Below are 27,081 nucleotides of genomic sequence, written 5' to 3'. Positions count from 1 at the left end.
GTTACAGCCTGATGAAAGGGCTGAGACTGTGCCCTCGGGTACTGCCCCCCAGAAGGAGAGGAAAAGAAAAGATGCTATAATCTGCTACCAGTGTGGAGGAAGAGGGCATGTTAGGAGGCAATGCCCAAGCCTTGATACCTTCAAGGAAGTACAGACAAGAAAGCAGCCGGGAAACTTCAGAGGGCCCCAGTGAAGGAGTCAGCTGGGTGCCCCAGAGAAAGAAACTCCAATCAAGCAACACATAGGTTGGACCATTTCAACTTTATCCCTCAAGCTAAAACCAAAACTGAGGTTCAACCTTTACCACTCAAGTGGGTGAGAGACAAAACTAAAGCCATAACACGACAGAAGCGGATAGAAGACTCCACTATGTATGACTATTCTCAAAGTACCACGAGTCGGCCCAATACCAGATATCAGAAGGTTGTGCCTGATGCTACAACAGACACAAAATCAAGAACACCTCCTGAGTTAATTGGGCCTTCCCCAGTAGTCTCAGTCCGGATTGAAGGAGTGTACAGCAAAGTCCTGTTGGATACGGGAGCTCAGATAACAGTACTTTTTAGGGATTTCTACCAGAAGCATCTAAAGCATCTCCCTCTTCACAAGTTGGAGAATCTGGAAATCTGGGGCCTCAGTGACACGAAGTTCCCTTATGATGGCTATGAATCTCTCAAGGTGGAATTTCCTTCTTCTGTGGTGGGATCAACGGAAGTTTTTGAAACTTTGGCTGTTGTCTGCCCCAGACTTAAAGAAGGTGGGGAAGCAGCCATGCTGGTAGGCACCAACACTGACTTTGTACGAAGAACGTTGAAACCTTAATTGGTGAATAAGCAGGAGGCAGTGCATCCTGTGTTGAGGCCCATGTTTGCTCTGCTAAAGTCCCAGGAAAGATATCAGAAGGAAGATATTGGTCATGTGTGGACTCAAGCCAATAAAGAATATACTGTTTTACCTGGTAAAGTTACCTGCATGAGGGCCAAAATTAAAATGTACTGTGACAGCACCAGTTCTCACCTTATGATGGAGATGGATCCTGAAGCAGATTTACCTCCTGGAGTAGAATTAGTGCCAGAAGTCTGGCCATCGAACAAATTAAAGCATCCACAGGACTCCCTTCTAGTGGGGTTGAAGAATACTGGGGGTGCTCCAGTAGTGTTAAGGCCTTCTATACGCCTCGGGAAGGTATACAATGCTACCCCTTTACCCTCTGCAGCCCTCCTTGGAGCAAGGCCAGAAACTGTTGAGGCCCTGATAGATGAAGTGGATATAGGAGGAGGTCGATTGTCACCACAGTGGGTAGACAGAGTTCGAAAGTTGTTGAAAGCTCGGAAAAACTGCTTCTCTGCACACGAGCTGGATATGGGATGTGCAAAGAGTGCGCAACACCAGATCCGATTGAAAGATGATAGACCTTTCCGAGAACGCCCTAGAAGAGTAGCTCTTGGTGATTTGGAGGATCTACGTAAGCATCTGGAAGAACTTAAAGTGGCTGGAATAATCAGAGAGTCCCGAAATCCTTATGCTTCACCTATAGTTGTGGTGCGCAAGAAGAATGGCACCATTCGCATGTGTGTTGATTACCGGACTCTAAATCAGCGAACCATTCCTGATCAGTACGCCACCCCTCGAATTGAAGATGCTTTAAATTAATTGGTAGGGAGTAAGTGTTTTAGCGTCCTGGATCTGAGGAGCGGATACTATCAGATTCCAATGAGCCCTGAAGACAAGGAGTTGACGGCTTTCATCTATCCAGGTGGATTCTTTGAATTTGACAAAATGCCACAAGGTCTCATGGGGGCTCCAGCTACGTTTCAGAGACTCATGGAGAAAACAGTCGGTGACTTGCATCTGCTGGAAGTGATCGTATATCTGGATGATATAATAGTGTTCGGAAAGACATTGGAAGAACATACTGACCGGCTGATGCGAGTCTTGGATCGGCTTGAGCAGGAAGGATTGAAGCTGTCTCTTGAAAAGTGCAAGTTTTTTCAGCCTTCTGTGACGTATGTAGGGCATGTGGTTTCTGCTGAGGGAATAGCCACTGACCCAGCAAAACTGGAAGCTGTAACATCATGGCCCAAGCCACGGACAATCACGGAAGTACGTTCTTTCCTGGGGTTCTGCAGCTACTACAGGAGATTTGTCAAGGGGTTCTCCAAAGTAGCAAGACCTCTCAATCAGCTGCTGCAGAATGAGGTGGAACCCGGTGACGCTGATGAAGTGAGTGCTCTCCAGAAACCAAAGGGACCTAGAAAATCCAAGGAGTGCATTGAAGACCGCTGGAGTCCAGAATGCGAGCAGGCATTCGAACAGTTGAAGCACTGCCTTACCCATGCTCCTGTGCTAGCCTATGCTGACCCTGCCAAATCGTATGTGCTGCACGTGGACGCAAGCCGAGAAGGTCTTGGAGGAGTGTTATATCAAGAACATGATAAGAAACTAAGACCGGTGGCTTTTGTGAGCAGAAGTTTGTCTCCCACTGAGAAGAACTATCCAGCCCATAAACCGGAATTCTTAGCTCTCAAATGGGCTGTGGTTGACAAATTACATGACTACTTGTATGGGGCTGAATTTGAAGTTCAAACTGACAATAACCCCTTGACTTACATACTGACCACTGCCAAGCTGGATGCTACCGGACATCGGTGGATGGCTGCACTTTCAAATTACAATTTTAGCCTTAAGTACCGCCCTGGGAAGGAAAATGGGGATGCAGACGGACTGTCCCGAAGACCTCATGGCGATATGCACCCTGAAGATGAGTGGGTGGAAATTCCCGCACCTGGGGTGAAGACCATGTGTCAATATGTTAGCTGTTGTTCTGAAAATAGATGTTGGGCACAAAAGCTGGGGCTTCACGAGGAGAGTGTGCCTGAAGTCTACTGTAATCTGGTCACTTTGCAAGCTTCACCTCTTCCTGCTATTACGCAAGGTGATTTGAAGAAAGATCAAAGAGAAGATTCACTCTGTCGGCTAGCTGTAGAGGCTCTACAAAAACAATAAGCTGATATACTGCACACAGATGATCATCCGTTGGCTAGACTCCTTGCCAAAGAATGGGATCGTTTGAAAATCCGCAATGGGCTGGTCTACCGAAGAGCTCCAAGTCATCTAAATGGTGAAAAGTGGCAGCTACTACTCCCTCAAAAGTACAAGGACGTAATACTTCAATCACTACACGACGATCATTGTCATCTGGGTTTTGACCGAACTTTAGGCCTTGTCAGGGACAAATTCTACTGGCCATGCATGAAGCAGGATGTAGAAGATTATTGCCGTTCTTGCCTTCGCTGCATTCAGAGGAAAACTCTGCCTGCTAGAGCCGCTCCTCTGGGAAAAATGGAAAGTCAAGGGCCGCTGGATCTTGTTTGTATTGATTTCCTTTGCATTGAACCAGATGAAGGTGGAGTCAGCAATGTATTAGTGGTGACTGACCATTACACAAGATACGCTCAGGCTTTCCCTACCCATGACCAAAAAGCCATTACAGTGGCGAAGATTCTTGTAGAAAAGTTCTTTGTGCACTATGGCCTTCCAAGGAGGATCCATTCCGACCAAGGGAGAGATTTTGAAAGTAAGTTGATTCATGAGCTACTCACAAAAGTCGTACAACCCCATATCACCCACAAGGAGATCCTCAGCCGGAGCGTTTTAACAGAACCTTGTTGGACATGTTAGGTACACTGTCGGCTGAGAAGAAAGTCCATTGGAGCCGGCATGTAGCTACTGTCGTCCATGCATACAACACTACTAGAAGTGATGCTACAGGATTCTCTCCATACCTCCTCATGTTTGGAAGAGAGGCTCGACTTCCAGTTGATTTGGTTTTCGGTGTTACTGCTGATGACACATCTGTACAATCACATGCAAGCTATGTGAAAAGATTAAAGGAAAACTTGAAACAGGCCTATGAACAGGCTGAAGCTACTGCTGGCCAACGTCACCATCAAAATAAAGCTCGTTATGACAAAAAGGTGAAGGTCCATGACTTACAACCAGGAGACAGGGTTCTTCTAAGAAATCTGGGTCTTCATGGAAAAAAGAAACTGGCCAATCGTTGGGGTTCACAAATCTACATCATTTGCTCACAGTTGCCTGACATCCCGGTGTATTAAATTTGCCCAGAAGGGAAGAATGGACCCATCAAGACATGGCATCGAAACAATCTTATGCTTTTGACAGAATCTGCAAGGATTATAACTTCAGAACCTAAAATGGCTCAGCGCAAACCCAACTCTAGGCGGTCTAGGAGACTGAGGCGAAGGGAACCTTTACTCCTAAATCAGGAGGAAACTAACCCAAGGGAAGAGACAAATCCAAGCGAAGATGAGTGGGAGCTAGATAAGTTTTTCCATGACTGGAATGTGGATCTTCCATCAGACATTAATTTGAATATCAATGCTCCAGAATTCGTTCCCCAACATATCCAACAAGAGCTGGATGATCAGTCTTCCCTGGATGCAGACGATTCCCTGCCAAGGGACAATAGAGATGGCACCGACACCCCTGGTGAATGCCCTGCACATTCTGCTGAAGCAACTTTTCTTAATCATGAGGATAAGGGAAATGGAGCTGGGCAAGACACATCTCAAGAAAAGTAACAGGAAAAGTCTGAACCAGGTTGTGAGCCAAGCTTCTCTGTTATAAACACTGAATCAAGACCTTCAAGAACCATAAGACCTCCACAAAGACCTACCTATGATTCCCTGGGTCATAGTACTCAAGAGCCTATTAAGACTGCTCATAGACTGACCTTCGCCCATTCTCCCCTGAATGTTAGTTCACTTGGTGACACCCTGCCCCAGACTAAATGTGGTGATGTGCCTTGGTGGGATGTTCCTCTTGCATATAATGCTACTGCTCATTTGATGGTGTATTAATAATTTTACAGTTTTATAATAACCCATATTTTCTCTTGCTCATCTTGAGAGGACTCAAGACTTTAAGTGGGGGGAGAATGTAGAGCTCCTCTGCTAGTGGAATTCTTCAGCAAATAAAGAGTTAATGCTGCTCAGACTGTGCGCTGGGGTGGGATTATTCTCAGAGCTTTTCAGTGCAGTGATGGATACTTAAACTACAAGACCCATGATCCCCCAGGGTCAGTGTGGCAGGAGCTGGGAGGAGAGGAGGAAGAGGATGCTGGGGATGCAAAGACAGTGTGTTGGGATGCTGCTGGAAGCAAGTGAAGAGACCCCTGTGTTTTCTCTACTAAAAGACTTTTATCACCCCATAAAGCACCTGCAAAGAACCTGCCTGTTAACAGACACATATGCCCGGGCTGTGAGTACAACCAGTTACAGTGTGCCACAAGTTACAGTGTTGGTGTGAGGCGGCCACCATTTCAGGAAGGACACATGGTGGATGTGTAATGCAGTCAGCCATTTCTAAGCAGGAGATAACAGTACCACATACTTACAGGAGCCGCATCACATGCAGCCCCAGTGTTCTACATAGAATCCTGCAGACTGAAGTGAAAATACAGAGAATAAATACAAGTGCTGTGAGGTGTATGTGTGACAGTGAGGGGAATAAGTGACAGCCTGCAGCCTGAGGTTTCCCCACCTGCATGTAAAGAGAGAGAGACTACAGCTAAAGCCTATCAGTCCCCTGCACTGCTATCTGTGGGAGCTACTGGATTTACAGCTGTGCACATGCTGGACTTCTCTGGGGGGTTTTTTTTGTACTAGAGGACTATGGACACATTTTTCCTCCTTAAAGGGAACCAATCACCGGAAAAACGCATATAGAGCTTTTGAAATGTGCTGTTAGAGCATACAGCACACTTGCCACACGTGTTTCCATAGCCTCCGTGCCTTCCCCGTGTAAGCCACAAAGTAACTTTATAAAACTGGCGCCCTGTATGCTAATTACCTGAGGTAGTCACCTGGGCGGTGTTCGGCTAGCAGGTAGTCACGGTCTCCTGGGCGTTCTACCGCTGTAATCACGCCCCTCTGGGCGTGATTCAAATGGCCGAGTAGCTGTGACATTCTGATGCCGGACGCCGCCGCACATGCGCAGTGCAGCCGCTTCCATTCCGGCGGTACTGCGCCTGTGCAGAATAGCCTCGAATAGCCTGTTAGCCGGAGTTCGAGGCTATTCTGCACAGGCGCAGTCCAACCGGAATGAAAGCGGCTGCACTGCGCATGTGCGGCGGCGTCCGGCATCAGTACGTAAGCGCGCCGACGTTGGGCACGGCGCGCTCCCGAGTGACGCCACAGCTACTCTGCCATTTGAATCACGCCCAGAGGGGCGTGATTACAGCGGAAGAACGCCCAGGGGACCGTGACTACCTGCTAGACGAACACTGCCCAGGTGACTACCTCAGGTAATTAGCATACAGGGCGCCAGTTTTATAAAGTTACTTTGCGGCTTACACGGGGAAGGCACGGAGGCTATGGAAACACGTGTGGCAAGTGTGCTGTGTGCTCTAACAGCACATTTCAAAAGCTCTATATGCTTTTTTCCAGTGATTGGTTCCCTTTAAACCTGTTCTTTTTCTCTTACCTCAGACAAGAACCTCTGAGGGCATTTTTGAACCAGTTAGATCATAAAATTACAGTTTATTGTGTGATTTAATGTATATGCATGTGTAATTAATAACATTATCTTAAGTTCATTATTGCTGGTTAATTAGCAAATCATTTTCTTTTGTTGCTGTATGCTAATTGTCTATTGTGTTAACTGCTCTAAGGACAATTCAACTAACCTGTCCTAATAAATGTGTTTTCCTGCTGTCAAAGAAAACTGTGTCAGAGAGTTGGGGAATATTTGGGGTGTCACCAAGGTTTCAGGCAGGGGTCCCATCCAATTAGTATAATAAAGCTCCACCTACGGGTGTGCTACACGTTCTAAGGGGTCATTCACACATTTCGTGCACATTCTGCAATTGCAGATGATGTGCAACAGAGTGGACTTCAAGACTCTGCACATCATCGTTCATAATAATGCTGGGAGCTTTGAAACAAAAGCATTGTGCTACTGTACTGACACAGCTGCGCAGCTTGTCAGTACAGGAGCGCAAAGATATAAACTGTTTCAGAGCTTGATGCCGGGAGTTCCAAATTCATGAACCCGGGAGCACATGGTCCTGTGTGGACCGTAATCGTGGAATGTGTGAATGCCCCCGAAGGCTGCTGTAAAACATACACTGGAAATCTGCCAATGCAGTGTTTTTTAATTTTTTTGTAAATCTGGATTTTTATTGAAAGATTCGCTTTCAAGCAGAACAGAAAAGAGAAATAGTGCAAGCTTAAATCGGTAATATTCCATCACATAGGTAACAAAGATTCAGCAGAAAGTCCATTAGGTCTTACAGTCCACTGTGGAAAGGCAAACAGGCCTAAGGGAATCCCTCTAGGGGAAACATGTATTGCGCTCACAATGCCCGTCAGGGTTGTCTCCAGTGGCATAGCTACCATAAAGGCAGGGAAAGCAGTTGCTATGGGGCCAGTGGGGGGAGGGGAGCCCATGGAAGATAAGAGCCTCCTGTGTCCTTCTGCTTAACCCCTTATGTACTGCAGTGTGTAAGTGACCCAGCGTTCTCTTACATGCTGCAACACAAAAAAAGGTTAATAAGATAAAGACATAGCTCTCTGCTTCACTGCTCTGATAACCTCTGTTCTCTGGGATCCTGCAGAGGTTAGGGGTTATCAGTGCAGGAGTAGTGAAGCATAGAGCTACTTGTCTCCTGCCTATTAACCCTTTTTTGTGTTGCAGCATGTAAGATAACACTGGGTCACTTACACACTGCAGTACATAAGGGGTTAAGCAGAAGGTAGTCTGCTCCTGCACCTATGTATATAACTATGAGGCTCTTAATAGGCTGTTATAGTTAAATACAGTGGATGGACAGAACAAGCAGACATTGGCTTTCTGCTCTGCCAGTCACTGTTGTGGCTGCACGCAGGATTCTGCCTCTGGTCACAAGAGATTTATTTTTTGGCCACATCACTGTGTATATATAGTATAGTGTGTAGGGGATGGGGGCCGCATACAGTTTTCTTTGCTATGGGGCCCCATGAATAAAGGGAAGAAGAGAAAAGAAAAAGGGGGGGGGGGGGCAAAGCAAGGGAGGGGTGAGAATGGACAGACTTTACCAGGGAATCTGCCAATGCAGTTTTTGAACCAAAGCTGAAAGTGGATTCAAAAGGAATGAAAAAATAAGGGAAGGACTTTTACATCTCCTTCCCGCTTGATCCACCTTTGAGACCTTCACTCAAAAACTGCTGTAGCAGTTTTCTAAAAAATTTGCTGTGTTCGACAGCAGCCAAAGTTTCACAAACAGCTTTGTGGCAGTTTTTCATTGACTTTATTGAACATAAGCCAGAAGTAGTGAGAAGTCCTTATTGATATATGTGTTGCACACAGTAATGGAAGCATTATAGAATGCTGTATGCTGTCCGAGCCTAGAGTGTTTGCGTTTGTCCAGTGTCACATGCTCAATGTAGAAGTAAATAGCAAATCTGAACAAAGTACATCTGCTACCCGGCAGCTCATTACGGCACACAGGCAGGCTAGTCCTACGTATCTGTGTAATCCAAGCATTAAAATATTAACCACTTCTAGCCACATCTATTTTTGGCATCAGCATTTTCCACCAACCACACCTAAGAGCCATAACATTATTATTTTCCCATCAACATATGAAGCCCATTTTTTAAGGGGTAGATTGCAAATGACATTACTAACAGTTTGGATCTTCCTGAACGCACTTTTAATATATATATTAAAATTATATATATATATATATATATATATATATATATATATATATATATATATATATAATAAAAATGAAAGTCTGTCTGTCTGTCTGTCCCAAATAGACTTCCAAACGCCTGAACCGTTTGACCCCAAATTTGGCACACAGATACATTGGGTGCCCGGGAAGGTTTTAGCGAAGGTCCCGTCCCCGCCAGATGTACAGGAGAGGAGGGGGAAGAGCGGCGCCCCATAGAGATGAATTGGAAAATCTCCTCACTGCAAACACAGGTGATATAATTAGCTGCAGCAGACACGGCAGTTGGAGCCTTAGCAACCAATAGGATTACTGCTTTCATTTTCACAGGGAGCAATGGTTGCTAGGGAAGCTGCCTCACAACATCCACAGTAATAACTGGTAGACCCCCTACTCCATCTATACAGTACATGTATATACAGGACCCCCTACTCCATCTATACAGTACATGTATATACAGGACCCCCTACTCCATCTATACAGTACATGTATATACAGGGCACTACAGGTATACCAAACTGTGACTGGGTAACACTGCCACACCAGACCTGACCGATACCGCCATACTGTGCTGGATAACACTGTCATACCAGACCTGACCAATACCGCCATACTGTGCTGGATAACACTGTCATACCAGACCTGACCAATACCACCATACTGTGACTGGATGACACTGCCACACCAGACCTGACCAATACCGCCATACTGTGACTGGATAACACTGCCATACCAGACCTGACTAATACCGCCATACTGTGACTGGATAACACTGCCACACCAGACCTGATCAATACTGCCATATACTGTGACTGGATAACACTGCCACACCAGACCTGACCAATACCGCCATACTGTGCTGGATACCACTGTTATACCAGACCTGACCAATACCACCATACTGTGACTGGATAACACTGCCATACCAGACCTGACCAATACCGCTATACTGTGACTGTTCAACACTGCCATACCAGACCTGACCAATACCACCAAACTGTGACTGGGTAACACTGCCACACCAGACCTGACCAATACCGCCATACTGTGCTGGATAACACTGTCATAACACACCTGACCAATACCACCATACCATGACTGGATAACACCATCATATCAGACCTGACCAATACCGCCATACTGTGACTGGATAACACAGCTATACCAGACCTGACCAATACCACCATACTGTGAGGGGATAACACTGTCATAACACACCTGACCAATACCACCATACTATGACTGGAAAAATCTGCTATACCAGACCTGACCAATACCGCCATACTGTAACTGGATAACACTGTCATACCACACCTGACCAATACCGCCATACTGTGACTGGATAACACTGCCATACCAGACCTGACCAATACCGCCATACTGTGACTGGATAACACTGCCATACCACACCTGACCAATACCGCCATGCTGTGACTGGATAACACCACTATACCAGACCTGACCAATACCACCACACTGTGAATGAAGAACACCGCCACACCAGACCTGACCAATACCGCCATACTGTGACTGGATAACACCGCTATACAAGACCTGACCAAAGATTTTCTGGCAAGTCTGAACGGGAGGGTACTGCCCCTCTGAAAGGTGCTACCCTACGCACCAGACCATGGGTGCCTAATGGTAAATACGACCCTGCAGGTATACAGGACACTACAGGTATACAGGACCCCAAAACTTTACACTACAAGTGCATTGGACCTCCACCAACTATATACTACAGGTATACAGGACCCCAAACTTTACACTACAGGTATACAGGACCCCAAAACTATACACTACAGGTATACAGGACCTCCACCAACTATATACTTCAGGTATACAGGACCCCCACCAACTATATACTACAGGTATACAGGACCCCAAACTATACACTACAGGTATACAGGACCCCAAACTACACTACAGGTATACAGGAACTCCACCAACTATATACTACAGGTATATAGGACCCCAAACTATACACTACAGGTATACAGGACCTCAAAACTATACACTACAGGTATACAGGACCTACACCAACTCTATACTACAGGTATACAGCACCTTCACCAACTCTTTACTACAGGTATACAGGACCCCTTAGCTATATACTACAGGTATACAGGAACTCCACCAACTATATACTACAGGTATACAGGACCCCAAACTATACACTACAGGTATACAGGACCCCAAAGCTATATACTACAGGTATACAGGAACTCCACCCACTATATACTACAGGTTTATAGGACCCCAACTTAACACTACAGGTATACAGGACCTCCACCAACTCTATACTACAGTTATACAGGACCCTCAAACTGTGCACTACAGGTATACAGGACCCACAAACTATATACTACAGGTATACAAGACCTCCACCAACTATACATTACAGGTATACAGCACCAACTATATACTACAGGTATACAGGACCCCCGAACTATACAGTACAGGTATACAGCCCCCCCCCCAACTACACACTACAGGTATACAGGACCCCCCCCAAGTATACACTATAGGTATACACTAATTCCACTAATTAACTTAGATGAAACAATACCTTTAGCTTGGCCTCCTGGGCACCTTAGAACAAATCTAATTAACACACTGACACTTTATACCCGGGCAGCGCCGGGTACATTTTCTAGTGTATATATATATAAGGGACTGCTTGTATTGTATTGTACTGGTCTCCTAATAGAACTTGCTTTCAGGGGGAGGGGGCTGGGGGCAACCAGGTGACAGAGGGAGCCCACACTCATTTACAAAGACTTCACAAAGGTCAACCATTTGGACAAGGCCCTCAAACAATTGCTGGATTGCTTTTTCCTGCAATCAGCAGGTTTGCACCCAACAGTCAATGGTTTTTCAGCAGATAAGAACTGCCCGATCAACTGACAAATGAATGTTGTCGTCTGATCACTAACACTACTACATAGGGCACTATCGGCCTGGTATGGCTGATAATTGGTCCTTGTAATAGTGCCCTAAAGCAAAATCTGGGCATTGAGTTATTATATTTTTTGTTTTCCTGTGAGGGAATACAATTTATCTACTTGCCCCCTGAAACAACCAGTCTGTTTAGCCGAACAGATGTGTTTCTGAGAGAAGACGCATGAGATAGGAAGTGTAATCTTCTGAAACATCCAATGAAAAGCAGTGTGTAGGGGAGATGATGTTTTGAAGGGAAGGCAGCATAATTTTTAACTGTGTTCGCTTTTTAAATATGAACTACTTGAAACAGAGGCAGTCGGGAACTGCCTACACCAGAAGGTGAGAGAGAAGAAGACCTGACAGTGACAGTGCTGCTGGGAACATTGTGACAGGTGAGTTTTTAACTTATTTATTTTGGGCTATGAGTTTTTTTGGGTGGCCTAACACCAAATGGGATCATAGAAGGAGCCTAATACTGTATGAATATACAGAGGGGTCTAATACTATAAGGGAGCTCAGAGGTGGGGCCTAACACTATACATAGGCACAGAGGAGGAACAATACTATATAAGGCACAAAGGGGGCATAATACTATGTAGTGACACAGAAGCCCCAATACTATGTGGGGAACAAAGGGGGCCTAGTACTATATGGGAGCACAAATGTGGGGCTAATACTATATGGGGGCATGGAAGGAACCTAATGATATATGGGGTTTTAGAAAGGACTTAAGAAAAACAGTGAAAAAAGAAAAAGAAAAGTGAAAAAACGCCCCGTCATTTACTCAGAAGAGAGGCCGTCTATGAAGCACTGGGTGCACCTGCACTATAATTAGCTATATGGGGGAGTAGAGTGGCGAGTGGTTAAGTTATGGCCGAACTCAGGTACATTCTTTGCACAAGGACCCTCTGCAGTCTGTGTCCATCCCTGTGTGTATAAGCAGGCCTCTGAAAAATGAATGTGTAGCTATTTTATCCACCTAAGAGCTAAAAAATTATATACTTACTTACCAAGTCCCCCTGAGTATTTTGAGCCCTCTCCTGTCTTTCTAGCTGCTGCCATTCCTGGGTTAAACATTTTTTCTGAAAGCCGATCTACATCCAAGATGGCACCAGCCAGGAAACGACATTTCCCATCATGCATCTCCCTGATCGGTCCATTTGTGTTCTCCCCCCTTGCTTTCATTACTACCCACTGCTGTCATTACTATTGCACAATAAACATAGGACAGTTTTTTTCACTGATTTTGAATCACATCACCCCAGTATGTATTCCATAATAGCTGATGATGTAGCAGAGCTGAAACGCGCATGGTGTAGCTATGTGCTGCATAACAGACATCTGTTTGCTGGGGGTTGTAGTGTAGGTTTAGATATCTGCTTGCTGATTGTGAATAAAAACATTCTAGTTGCATCCAGACTCTAAGAACATCCATAAAACTTACAATATACAGAGCTGTGACACAAAGGCAGGTACATATGCCTGCGTTCACTTACAGCAAGCAGAGATAGAGCTATAACTTTTCATATTTCAAAAACCTAGGCTCAGAGCACTTTCACTAGTAAACAGGTTCATGGAGATGATGTAGATGATGTCTCCTGGGGTCGGGTTACCAAGTAAATAGGAAGCTAACCCAGCCCCCAGAGAGGAGATTACATGTCTTGTGTCTACAAAGGGAGGAGGGAAGAGGGAGCAGTATGTTGTCAGAGTGGGCACAGAGGAGATGAATTTAGACATCCAGAGCGTTTAAGTATGAGAAAACAACAGAGAAAGGCTAGGTTCACACTCTGTATCTGTGCGGCTGTATTGCGGGCGGTAAATCATCGGCCGGATTTTTCCAGTTCATGCGTACGCTGGGAAGTATACGATGTACGGCTGCACAGTGCACACTATGTATGAATCTACGGCCTGATCGTAAACGGACCCGTAAAAAATGAACAAGACCATTGTTTGCGGCTGGAAATGCGGCCGTGGATTGACAGGCGATAAAAATAGCCGTCGATGCCGATGCCTCTAATAGTTAATATATTAAATTAATAAAACACATTTTCTTTGTAATAAAGTCCCTTTCGTTGTTCAATAATTTAATTCTAACGAATCCATCATTGTGCAATTAAATATACTGTTAAAATAAATATATATATAAATAAATGTATATTTATATATATATATATATTTATTTTTTGACAGTATATTTAATTGCACAATGATGGATTCGTTTAAATTAAATTATTGAACAATGAAACTGATTTTATTTCAACGAAAATGTGTTTTATTAATTAAATATTAATTAGTACAGGAAGCTCCAGTAAGCCGTTAATTCATATTGCCGGCAATAGAGCATTCTGTACTAATCATCACTTCACTTTAATTAAAACATCAAATGTTTCTTCTAATTATGTTATCACAATAGCATTATTAGAAGAAACATTTAGAATTATATGTGCGCTCAGCTGATTGGCTGATCGGCTGAACGTACATATAATTAGCGGGTCCGCAGCACAGTGACTTCATTGTGCTGCGGACCAGCGAAGAGGACACATCGGGGTGAGTATACAGATCTCCCCACCCCCTCCCCTGCACTGCACCCCTCCCTGCAAGGAAGGGGGGTCACTTAACCCCTTCCTTGCTGGGATGGGTGCAGTCTGACATCAGTCTGGCCCCCAAGGGGTTAAGGGGGATGCAATACATCCTCCCTTAACCCATTGGGGGCCAGACTGTAAGCAGCGATCTGTAAAGATGCTGCATACTGTAAGGTGCACAAAACCGCTCACAATGATGGGCGTTGTGCTCCTGTTTGTGTGTTTTTTGTGTGTTTCTCCCTTTTTGTTTTTCAGATATCGGTATCCTGTGGATTACGTCGGATTCCGTGGACTACGTTGATGACCAGCGGTTGTTTTTTTTTTTTATAAAATGGTCAATGAGGGGTGTGGGGGTGTTTTTATTTGAATAAAAATTTTTTTTAACTTGTGTCTTGTCTTTATTTCTTTACTTTATAGACTTAGTAGTGGAAGCCGTCTAATAGACGGAATCCATTACTAAGTCGGGGCCTAGTGTTAGCCGGTATAAAATGGCTAACACTAACCCCCCCATTATTACCCCAGTACCCAATGCCACCAGGGGTACTGGGAAGAGCCGGGTGCCAGTGGTCCCAAAGCGTCAAAATTGGCGCTCCTGGACCGGGCGGCAGCAGTTTTGCAATTTTGACGCTCCGGGACCACTGGCACCCGGCTCTTCCCAGTACTCCTGGTGACATTGGGTACTGGGGTAATAATGGGGGGTTAGTGTTAGCCATTTTATACCGGCTAACACTAGGCCCCGACTTTGTAATGGATTCCGTCTATTAGACGGCTTCCACTACTAAGTCTATAAAGTAAAGAAATAAAGACAACACACAAGTGAAAAAAGTTTTTATTCAAATAAAAACACCCCCACACCCCTCATTGACGATTTTATTAAAAAAAAACAACAAACAACCGCTGGTCATCGATGTAGTCCACGAAATCCGATGTAATCCACAGGATACCGATATCTGAAAAACAAAAAGGGAGAAACACACAAAAAACACACAAACAGGAGCACAACGCCCATCATTGTGAGCGGTTTTGTGCACCTTACAGTATGCAGCATCTTTACAGATCGCTGCTTACAGTCTGGCCCCCAAGGGGTTAAGGGAGGATGTATTGCATCCCCCTTAACCCCTTGGGGGCCAGACTGATGTCAGACTGTACCCATCCCAGCAAGGAAGGGGTTAAGTGACCCCCCTTCCTTGCTGGGAGGGGTGCAGTGCAGGGGAGGGGGTGGGGAGATCTGTATACTCACCCCGATGTGTCCTCTTCGCTGGTCCGCAGCACAATGAAGTCACTGTGCTGCGGACTCGCTAATTATATGTGCGCTCAGCCGATCAGCCAATCAGCTGAGCGCACATATAATTCTAAGTGTTTCTTCTAATAATGCTATTGTGATAACATAATTAGAAGAAACATTTGATGTTTTAATTAAAGTAAAGTGATGATTAGTACAGAATGCTCTATTTCTCGGGAATATGAATTAACGGCTTACTGGAGCTTCCTGTACTAATTAATATTTAATTAATAAAACACATTTTCGTTGAAATAAAATCAGTTTCGTTGTTCAATAATTTAATTTAAACGAATCCATCATTGTGCAATTAAATATACTGTCAAAAAATAAATATATATATATATATAAATATACATTTATTTATATATATATTTATTTTAACAGTATATTTAATTGCAAAATGATGGAATCGTTTAAATTTAATTATTGAACAATGAAAGGGACTTTATTAAAACGAAAATGTGTTTTATTAATTCAATATATTAACCATGAGAGGCATCGGCATCGGCATACTGCAGAGGATCGCAAACCCCGGTAATAGCAATTCATGTAAACTGTTTCCCTGCTTTCCCAGATGCATCCAGAGGTGTTTGCATCACTTTCTTAAGATTTTATTTGTTATTTTTAGTTGAACCAGATTTCCAAGTAAATGACCGTATGTTTTCAGCCGCTATTTTTTCCCACGGCCGTAGTTTCAGCCGCACATTTACAGCCGCATAAAAAATACAGCCGCACACATACATAGTGTGAACATAGCCAAAGGGTGCAAGATAGGTTATACATGTATATTAGACATAAGGTGGTATTGGGAAGGGGAATCATTTAGAATATTGTTTTTGTTACCCAGATAACCCCTTTAACCTTTTAATTAAAGTAGAACTAACCATGAGTGCAGAAAATAATTAGTTCAATGAGGTTACATTTTATTTGTTATTGTCCTTTAAACCATAACGCCCCAGTGTGAAATTAAAACAACCTTTGGCATTGGAATATATTTGGCTTCTACAGCTAGTAATAATGTTACCTGAGTTTAAAGATTAATAGAAAAACAAAATGGAGCTGTAAAATACTTTATTGTAATTATAAAGATAATAATTAGAGATGAGCGAATCGGGTTCGAGTCGATCCGAACCCGAACGTTCGGTATTTGATTAGCTGGGGCTGCTGAAGTTGGATAAAGCTCTAAGGTTGTCTGGAAAACATGGATAGAGCCAATGACTATATTTATGATTTCCACATAGCCTTAGGGCTTTATCCAAGTTCAGCAGCCACCGCTAATAAAATGGCGAAAGTTCGGGTTCGGATCGACTCGAGCATGCTCGAGGTTCGCTCATCTCTAATAATAATTTATCTTTACCTTAATAGGTTTATCAACCCCTTTATGTCAGCCATGCATCTATATACGTCAGTCTGATGTGAAGGGTTAAATTAATCTGAGCCCATTCCATAGACAGCGGAGGGGGGGGAATCCCCACTGGTGCAGTCATTTAACCCTTTTAATGTTGTGATGTACCGTGATTGCCATGGGCTAAATTACAGGTGCTGCACCTGCCATGTGTCCGATCGGCACCCCCTCAATGTGATTGCGGGATGCTGATGGTCACATCACTAGCTGGAGGTCCATTCTTTCCTTCCGTCCTTCCTCCCGTACAGTAAATGACAAAAAAAAACTCTAAATGGCAAAATTGCTGATTTTTGGTTGTATTTTATAACAGAAAAAAATCATAAAAATAGATCAAAAAGCCTCATCTAAACCAAAATGGCACTAATACAAACTATGGTTCATGGCACAAAAAATAAAAAGTAGAGAAATTTTAAGCATATTAATTACAAATAATGTAGTTAAAAAAACAAAAAAAGGATTATTAGCGGCACTCAGCATTAAAAAGATGTTTATTGTAGCATTCACAAACAGAGTATCACAGCAGGATGTAAAGACATGCTACCTCTCCTGCACACAGGGGCGTAACTAGAAATGGCTGGGCCCCATAGCAAACTTTTGATTGGGGCCCCCACGCCCTCAATCAACCACTACGCCATCAACACACTCAGCTCTACACAGGTTCTGTACACCATATAAATTACAGTACAGTTATATTAAGTGACTCACAGGGGATGTCTTCTCTGATCGGAGTTGTTTCCATTTCCTTTTCTTCTTCATCCTTCCTGGGCCATTAGAACTTCTCCGAGCCACGAATCCACAGAATCTGCCAGAGAAACATATTAGGCTCTTCACTCTGGCACCATCCTCATCTCTATACACACTGCACATCTGTATTGGCCCCTTTACACCCTTGTTTAGTGTGATCCCCTTATAGTTTATGCCCCTCTGTGTATTTCCCCTTACTGATGCCACCCTTGTTGGCCCCTTATAAATTACCCCCCGTGTTGTCCATCCCCCTTATAGTTGGTTCCCCATGTTGTCCCCCTATAGATGCCCTCTCATTTGGTCCCCTTATAAATGCCCCCTTATGGTGTCCCCCTATAGATGGCCCCCTGTATTATCCTCCTATATATACCTCCCTGTATAATCCACCATAGATTGGCCCTCCTGTATTATCCCCCATAGATGGCCCCCTGTATATCCCCCATAGATGGCCCCCTGTATTATCCCACATAGATGCCCCCTGTATATCTCCCATAGATGGCCCCCTGTATATCCCCCATAGATTGCCCCCCTGTATATCCCCCATAGATGCCCCCCCTGTATATCCCCCATAGATGGCCCCCTGTATATCCCCCATAGATGGTCCCCTGTATATCCCCCATAAATGGCCCCCCTGTATATCCCCCATAGATGGCCCCCTGTATATCGTCTATAGATGGCCCCCTGTATTATCCCCCATAGATGGCCCCCCTGTATATCCCCCATAGGTGGCCCCCTGTATTATTCCCCATAGATGGTCCCCTGTATATCCCCCATAGATGCCCCCCCTGTATATCCCCCATAGATGGCCCCCTGTATATCCTCTATAGATGGCCCCCTGTATTATCCTCCATAGATGGCCCCCTGTATTATCCCCCATAGATGCCCTCTCATTTGGTCCCCTTATAAATGCCCCCTTATGGTGTCCCCCTATAGATGGCCCCCTGTATTATCCCCCTATATATACCTCCCTGTATAATCCACCATAGATTGGCCCCCCCTGTATTATCCCCCATAGATGGCCCCCTGTATATCCCCATAGATGGCCCTCTGTATTATCCCACATAGATGCCCCCTGTATATCCCCCATAGATGGCCCCCTGTATATCCCCCATAGATTGCCCTCCTGTATATCCCCCATAGATGGTCCCCTGTATATCCCCCATAGATGGCCCCCTGTATATCCCCCATAGATGGCCTCCTGTATATCCTCTATAGATGCCCCCCTGTATTATCCCCCATAGATGGCCCCCCTGTATATCCCCCATAGATGGCCCCCTGTATTATCCCCCATAGATGGCCCCCCTATATATCCCCATAGATGGTCCCCTGTATATCCCCCATAGATGGTCCCCTGTATTATCCCCCATAGATGGCCCCCTGTATTATCCCCCATAGATGGTCCCCTGTATATCCCCCATAGATGGCCCCCTGTATATCCCCCATAGATGGCCTCCTGTATATCCTCTATAGATGCCCCCCTGTATTATCCCCCATAGATGGCCCCCCTGTATATCCCCCATAGATGGCCCCCTGTATTATCCCCCATAGATGGCCCCCCTATATATCCCCATAGATGGTCCCCTGTATATCCCCCATAGATGGTCCCCTGTATTATCCCCCATAGATGGCCCCCCTGTATATCCCCCATAGATGGCCCCCTGTATTATCCCCCATAGATGGCCCCCTGTATTATCCCCCATAAATGGCCCCCCTATATATCCCCATAGATGGTCCCCTGTATATCCCCCATAGATGTCCCCCTCTGTATATCCCCCATATATGGCCCCCTGTATATCCTCCATAGATGGCACCCTGTATTATCCCCCATAGATGGCCCCCTGTATTATCCCCCATAGATGGCCCCCTGTATAGCCCCCATAGATGGCTCCCTGTATATCCCCCATAGATGTCCCCCCTGTATATCCCCCATAGATGGCCCCCCTGTATATCCCCCATAGATTGCCCCACCCTGTATTATCACCCTTTGCAAAGCAGATAGAAAATGAAAAAAACACAACTCACCTAACTCCCCCGTCGGACACAGGTACCAGTGAGCTCAGCGTCCGCCCATAGCCTGTACACAGGAGCGCTTGTTAGAGTGCTGGAAGTCCCTGCGCCGGAAGTACTTGCCCCGGCCCCCGACGGACGCCAAGCCGCTCCGAGCCTGTCACCTGTGATGCCCAGGAATCCCCAGGACACCCCTGGACCCGAAACAGCTGTAGCACCCGAGAGGCCTGCTCGGCCGCCGGGTGCTACAGGCTATGTGACCGATACGGCGGGGCCCTGTAGCGGCTGCTACGGTGGTAGTTCCGCCACTGCCCGCACACCCTCCTCAATAGACCTAAGTGTAGGCTGAAGCATCACCATGCTGTCTTAGGCCTTGATGAGTCTGGGTAAGAGGAACCAGAATTCTGGTGGATAGCAACATGAACTCATTTTTTTCCTTTAAATTGTGTTGTTATACTGTACCCACAATCTGCCTCCCCAAACCGCTTGTACAGTCAGATAGCTGCTTTTAATCCAAGATCTGTCCCGGGGTCCGTTCGGCAGGTGAAGCAGTTATTGTCCTTAAAAACAACTTTTAAACTTGCAGGCCTGTGCCTAACAGCCGTGGCCTAAATTGTGTATGCATTAGGCTGGCACAACCTCTCTGTCCCTCCTCCCCACACTCTCATCATTAGGAATGCCTCAGGCAGATTGTCTCCCATTCATCACCTGTGTCAGCACGGCACATGGGCTGGATCATTAAGGCACCTATGTAGTTTTCACTGCAGAGGAATAGGAAAAATGGTGAAGAGGGCGGGAAGGAGGGACGGAGGGGTGGTGCAAAGTTAGGGCACAAATACTCCAAGCCATGGCCGTTGGGCACAAGTCTGCAAGTTTAAAAGTTGTTTTTTAGGACAATAACTGCATCACCTGCCGAACGGACCCCAGGACAGATTTGAATTAAAAGCAGCAGCTATCCAAAGGTACAAGTGGTTTGGGGAGCCGGGGGGGGGGGGGGGGGGTCAGATTGTGGGTATAGAGTCGCTTTAAGTCTTTTTTTAAGTGACATTAAAAAAATCCTGTTGCTTTTCCATGAAATCTGACCGTGCCCAAAAAATTTAATGATTTCTTCTTTGTCAAGCATTGCCATACTCCAGGCATACATGAACTAGTTTTCCTTGAAATCGTCAGTTGTTATATTCTTCGGTATCAAACAAGTATTTATACAGCAGCACTGTTATACTTTTGTCTTTTTCCAAATGACAATGGAAAGACTGTTACCAACAGCAATTCTTGAAATTGTTAAGCACTAGTAAAACAAATGGTCATATTCTTCAGTGTGTGTATACAACGCTGTTATACTTCAGGTACTCATCCAAGTGAGAATGTAAACGTTGCGGAGACACAGGGACCAGTAAGTAGCACTTTTTTATATTATTTTCCTCTCTGCCTGCAGGAAACGTTTCAATTTCACCGGACTTCTTTAATTTTACATGCCATGCCATCTTTATGCCATGAAAAATCAAATTTTCTTTGTCAAGTCTTTATATAAAACAGTTATACCTCTGTCTTTTTCTTTCTCCATCCTTACACATATGCAAGCTGAAGAATTGCCATGCTGTCTTAGGTACTGTATGTAAAGCCGGGACAAGAAAAGCCACAGCAGGTCTGTTGCTGTTTTGCATAGAGCAGCCAAATTCCCTGTGGATGTTTTCCTGCCAACTACATCTGGGCAATGCATCCAGTGATGGTGCTAAAGAACATTTCACTGCACTTAAATGGTATGTTTTCAAAATGTGTTGCGAGTTGCAGAAAGTGTTAAAAAATACCAGGATGTAATGTGCATTTTAGACACTTTTATATGGCTAACAACACTCCAATTGGCAGAATGTTCTGCATTTGTACCACTTGATCTGTGACATTCCATCCCACTCGCATTTTATGTACAAGCAGCATAAAGTGGTCAACGATTCCATCATGCACCAGACCGCCAAAGCAGGGAACATGTTATTATCAGTTTACGCACTTGAAACTCATTGGGAGTGCATGTTACTTAAAAGTCAGGACAACAGTGGGAAGTCATCCTCTGATATTTATGATATTTTTATGCAACATACTTATATCTCATCTGGTTAATTTAGATTTTGAAAGTTATAATGACAGGTGCCCTTTAAAACTCAGCCTGTGCCCAAATAATTATTGCATTAATTGTGCCCAAATTATAAATGTATTAAAATACTAATAATGCACATTATTTTACATTAGTTAAAGGGGTTGTCCGGCGATAAAAAATTATTCACAGAATAACACACATTACAAAGTTATACAACTTTGTAAGGTATGTTATGTCTGTGAATGGCCCCCTTCCCCGTGTCCCACCACCCCCACCCGTGTACCCGGAAGTGTGGTGCGCTATACATTACCTGTCACGTGCCGACCACGGTCTCCGATCGTCAGCAGTGACGTCTTCTTCGTGAGTCCGGCGGATCTTCCCGAGTGCCGGCCGCCCTCTGCAGCGTCATCCGAAGCTCAGCCGCGATTGGCTGAGCATAACTGTGCTCAGCCAATCGCGGCTGAGCAGCTGATGACGCGGCCACGTCATCAGCTGTTCAGCCGCGATTGGCTGAGCACAGTTATGCTCAGCCAATCGCGGCTAAGCTTCGGATGACGCTGCAGAGGGCGGCCGGCACTCGGGAAGATCCGCCGGCCTCCCGAAGAAGACGTCACTGCTGACGATCGGAGACCGTGGACGACACGAGATGCGGTGAGTATAATGCACCACACTTCCGGGTCTAGCGTGGGTGGGGGGAAACACGGGGAAGGGGGCCATTCACAGACATAACATACTTTACAAAGTTGTATAACTTTGTAATGTGTGTTATTCTGTGAATAATTTTTTATCGCCGGACAACCCCTTTAAGGGATTCAGACGCACAGGGTGCAGACGGGATCTTTATCACTGTGAAGGAATGTATAGCTTCTACTCCAAACTAACCTGATTATATTTTTATGATTTCTTTAGTCATCCTTATTACACTGATGAGTTAAACAAGTGCAATTTTCCACTCTAATAAAGCCCGTATTGTTGGTTCAGCAAAATGGAAAACATATAACTGAGACTAATGCCAGCAGCTAAACAGAGAGAGAAAAACTCATTCAGCTCCAGTGATCACACACTTTTTCATAGTTCCACAGACCATTTTAAGGCTATGTTCCCACACAGTATTTTTGCCAGTATTTTCCAACCAAAAGCAGGAGTGGATTGAAAAGGCTATATTCAGTCACTGCTGAAATCGAGTGGATGGCCGCCATTTACTTGCAAATAATGTCCATTGTTTTGAAATAACAGCAATTATTTGCCGTTAAATGGCAGCCATCCACTAAATTTCAACAGTATGTGAACATAGCCTTTCTATGTTTTTAATCCACTTCTAGTTTTGGTTGGAAAACACTGAGCAAAAATACTGTGTAGGAACATAGCCTAAGGAAGAATTACCTCCCAGATTCCTCTGTGTATTTACATTGTGGTGTTTTTCTACTACTATACTTATCTACTAAGACCACATAAGCTTCTTTGTATTAGGCTTGTCATGGTATTCATTCAGTGACATCACGGATTCTAGTATCTGTTGATTCTTTTCTTATTTAACACACACATCAGATACTCAATGGGGCTGATATACAAACATGTTTCTGTCAACAAATGTATAGTTTTTAAAAATTTTTTCCTTTGTTGTTTTGTTGTTTTACCATATTTTCTAACGCTGTGCTCCAAAAAATCTCTCCCCCCCCCCCCCCCCAACAACACACCCCTCATTTTATACTTTAATAGTGCGTTCACACCTACAGGATCTGCAGCTGATTTTCTGCAGCAGATTTCATTTAAATAACTGAACACAGCATCAAATCTGCTGCAGATCTGCTGCAGATCCTGTAGGTGTGAACGCACCCTAAAACTGAATCTTAATCTTAGTAAATCAGGGCCAATGGATTAAACTAAACTTTGGCAAATATTATCAGAGCACAGCAAAGTGATGGGAATTGTATGTGTCAGTTCCAGTTCGGGCAATTATATACTTATGTCAGAGCAATCTGCTGCAGATAATCTATTGCAGCTTTTGTGTACAGATGACACACGGATACGGGTGTTAGTTGTCATCCTTTGTGCTACTTATATTGCTTGTTGATTTTAGGAGGCAGTAGAGTTGTGGTAGAAGCTTTACTATAATCCTGTAAACAAGTTTAGATAGCTGTCAACTGGACAACTCCATTGTGCATGCATGGCAGACATTAGAGGGGCATAAAAGGCTACCAGAGAATATAATGATCCTCATTGCCCAGTGGAAAAAAAAGGATTTAATATGTTAAAGGGAAACTCTCAGGTTGTAACTACAGTCCTATATGTAGGCAACAGGAGAAGCTGAACAGTTTGAGCCAAAGTTTTGCACTAAAAATATTTTATTCATTTACAGGGGTTATCCAGCAAAAATCTTTTTCTTTCAAATCAAATGGCTTCAAAAAGTTATATAGATTTGTAATTTACTTCTATTTAAAAATATCATGTCTTCCCATACTTATCCGCTGCTGTATGTCCTGCAGGAAGTGGTGTTTTCTTTTCAGTCTGACACAGTGCTCTCTGCTGACATCTCTGTTCGAGACAGGTACTGTACAGGATAGCAGCAAATCCCCATAGAAAACCTCTACTACTCTGGACAGTTGTCTCAGACAGAGGTGGCAGTAGAGAGCACTGTGTTAGACTGAAAAGAAAACATTTCCTGCAAGACATACAGCAGCTGATAGGTAAAGGAAGACTTGAATTTTTTAAATAGAAGTAAACTACAAATCTATACAACTTTTTGAAACCAGTTGATTTGAAAGAAAAAGATTTTTGCTGGATAACGCCTTTAAATACCTGCTCTTTTTGTGCCTAGGTGTCCAGTGGGCAATCCTATATAGTAATTGAAAAGATATTGCTGTCATAAAGAGGCTGTCAATCACTCAGTCAATCAATAGGATTGCCAGTTTGATGTCTAAGCATAAAAAGAAAAGGAAGACGAGTGCCCATAGTACAGTACAGTGCTTCTTTAAGAGGTTATATTTACTTATTGTATGTACTTTAACTATAGAAAGAGACAGGATTTACAGATGTAGTGGCATACTCTGCGGTTGGTCACCTGTTTTTATTCGCCACAAGATTCATTTGTAACTAGACCATGATTAAGCGCAGTAGCGCGAAACGCGTAGGTCCTGCTATGCTCACCAAAATATTTTAATATGCACGAATAAAAGTTAAATTTTAGTATCTACGTCCAGGAGTGCCGTCTTCCACACCACTTCCTCTCAGCCATACTCTGCATAGTCTGCAGTGTGCTCTGTTTCCATGGCATGCTGTGCTATTGCTGTAGTGTGTTACAGAATGTATGTATATACAGGACCAGGGATTCCTGTCTATCCCTGGACTCACTTCTCCTGTGCCTTGAATGGAAGTGCATTGAGTACTGTATGCATTCCTACTCTAATACTCTAGTACAGTGCTTCTCAATTCCAGTCCTCAGGCCTCACCAGCAGGTCATGTTTTGAGGATTTCCTTAGTATTTCACAGGTGATATCATTATACTCAGTGCATCAGGTATTACAACATGTGTTCTTTGTACAGGAGATCCTCAAAACTAGAGATGAGCATGCTCGAGTCTATCCGAACCCGAGCATTCGGCATAGCGGGGGCTGCTAAACTTGGATAAAGCCCTAAGGGCCCTATTTCCACCGGACGATTATCGTTCAGATTATCGTTAAATCGTTAAACGTTAATCGTTCGGTTGAAATGCAGTTAACGATTAATGACCGAACGAGAAATCTATGATCGCTTTATAAGACCTGAACCTATTTTTATCGTTGCTCGTTCGCAAAACGTTTGCATTGAATAAGACATCGGTCGGTCATTTGCAGTAGATACGAACGCAATAGTGAAGAAATAGCGAAGGAAAAATGCAAATACGATCATAAGTAACGATTATCGTTCCATGCAAATGAGTGAACGTTTTCAGGTCTTTCGCAATAGCGGTCGTTTGAGATTGTTAATGATTATGCAAACGATAATCGTCTGGTGGAATAGGGCCCTAAGGCTATGTGGAAAACTTATCCATGTATAAATGTTTTCCAGACAGCTTAAGAGCTTTATCCAACTTCAGCAGCCCTCGCTATGCCGAATGCTCGGGTTTGCTCATCTCTACTCAAAACATGACCTGTTGGTGAGGCCCGGGGACTGGAATTGAGAAGTGTGAAATGGAGAGAAGAGTGCAGCTGCACCTCACACCCATGGCTGATACTAAAGCCGCTAAGCTACTTTAATAACAAACACCAGGAATTTGGTATACAATTTGATCAAACCATACTGCCCCGTGTACCCCGTGCAGGTATCCTGGTTCACACGGGTCCCTACGCTAACTCTGTACCGTGTCAGTCAGTGACTGCCTCCCCCGCAAGGCGTGCACATGCTGGGAAGTGAGGCCATGGAATGGCCCTGCAACCCCACTGTCACAGGACCAAACCCAAAATGCCCCACACAGGCCCTGCCAGCATAAGGGGAGGATCTCCTAGTATTCTCCCATTCTACCTGCAGAGGAATGGAGAGAGGTAAGAGCTTGTTCACACTTGTGCTGCTTGGCGTCCACTTTTTCCGCCGGTGGCGCCTGCGGGGTCCGGGGGGCCCTTTAGGGTCTGGTCCTGTGACAATGGGGTTGCAGGGCCATTCCGTGCCCCCCCTTCTCTGCTTGCGCACGTTTTGCAGGGATTGTGGTCGCTGACCGGCACAGTGATGTTTTTTGGTTAGGGACTCATGTGTATCAGAAGTTAAATTATATACTAACTTCTGATGTTGGTTTTAAATGCAGCTCAATAAGCTTTCGTGTCAGCCATGGGTGCGATGTGCAGCCATTTCTGTCTTTTTGGCCTGGAATTGAGAAGCACTGCTCTAGTATTTACAATACTCTAGTATTGTACATTTGCCAGGCTGACAAATATAGTGAGCAGCAATGCATACAGTACTGTCTGTATCAGCACTCACTACAATACATTCACTGCTCTAGGTGCAATACCCAGTATATGTTGTGAGCAGTGATGCATCTAATACTGTGTGCATTGCAGCTTACCTCATTGCCGCTGGCCCACTGTGCTAACTCAATGTGGCACTGCTGCAATTACGTTGAATTGCAATATATACCCTGAAATACACACTAATATCCATACCTACTTGGATTATCCACTTTAGGGAATGCCTATAACTGGGCAACGGTCCCTGTCTGAGGAGACCCCTATACACTTTATATTGATGGGCAAGCCTCTAGCTAGAGGCATGTTTGGCCTACAGCAGTATAAGGTATATGGAAACCTTTACCAAGTA

General features: G+C 44.4%; 1 protein-coding gene across 1 annotated transcript in view; it reads left to right on the top strand.

Annotated features, from left to right (window-relative positions):
* The first annotated feature begins 4,217 nt into the window (after positions 1-4,217).
* The window catches only part of LOC138771863 (polycystin-1-like), a 125,269-nt gene continuing 102,405 nt past the window's right edge, over positions 4,218-27,081 (top strand). Inside the window, exon 1 of the mRNA XM_069951866.1 lies at positions 4,218-4,512. Coding sequence (XP_069807967.1) covers positions 4,218-4,512 — 295 coding nt within the window. The remainder of the gene's footprint in view (positions 4,513-27,081) is intronic.

The sequence above is a fragment of the Dendropsophus ebraccatus genome, chromosome 14 (assembly GCF_027789765.1).
Source record: "Dendropsophus ebraccatus isolate aDenEbr1 chromosome 14, aDenEbr1.pat, whole genome shotgun sequence".
Taxonomy (NCBI): Eukaryota; Metazoa; Chordata; class Amphibia; order Anura; family Hylidae; genus Dendropsophus; species Dendropsophus ebraccatus.
This window is presented reverse-complemented; position numbering and strand designations above follow the sequence as displayed.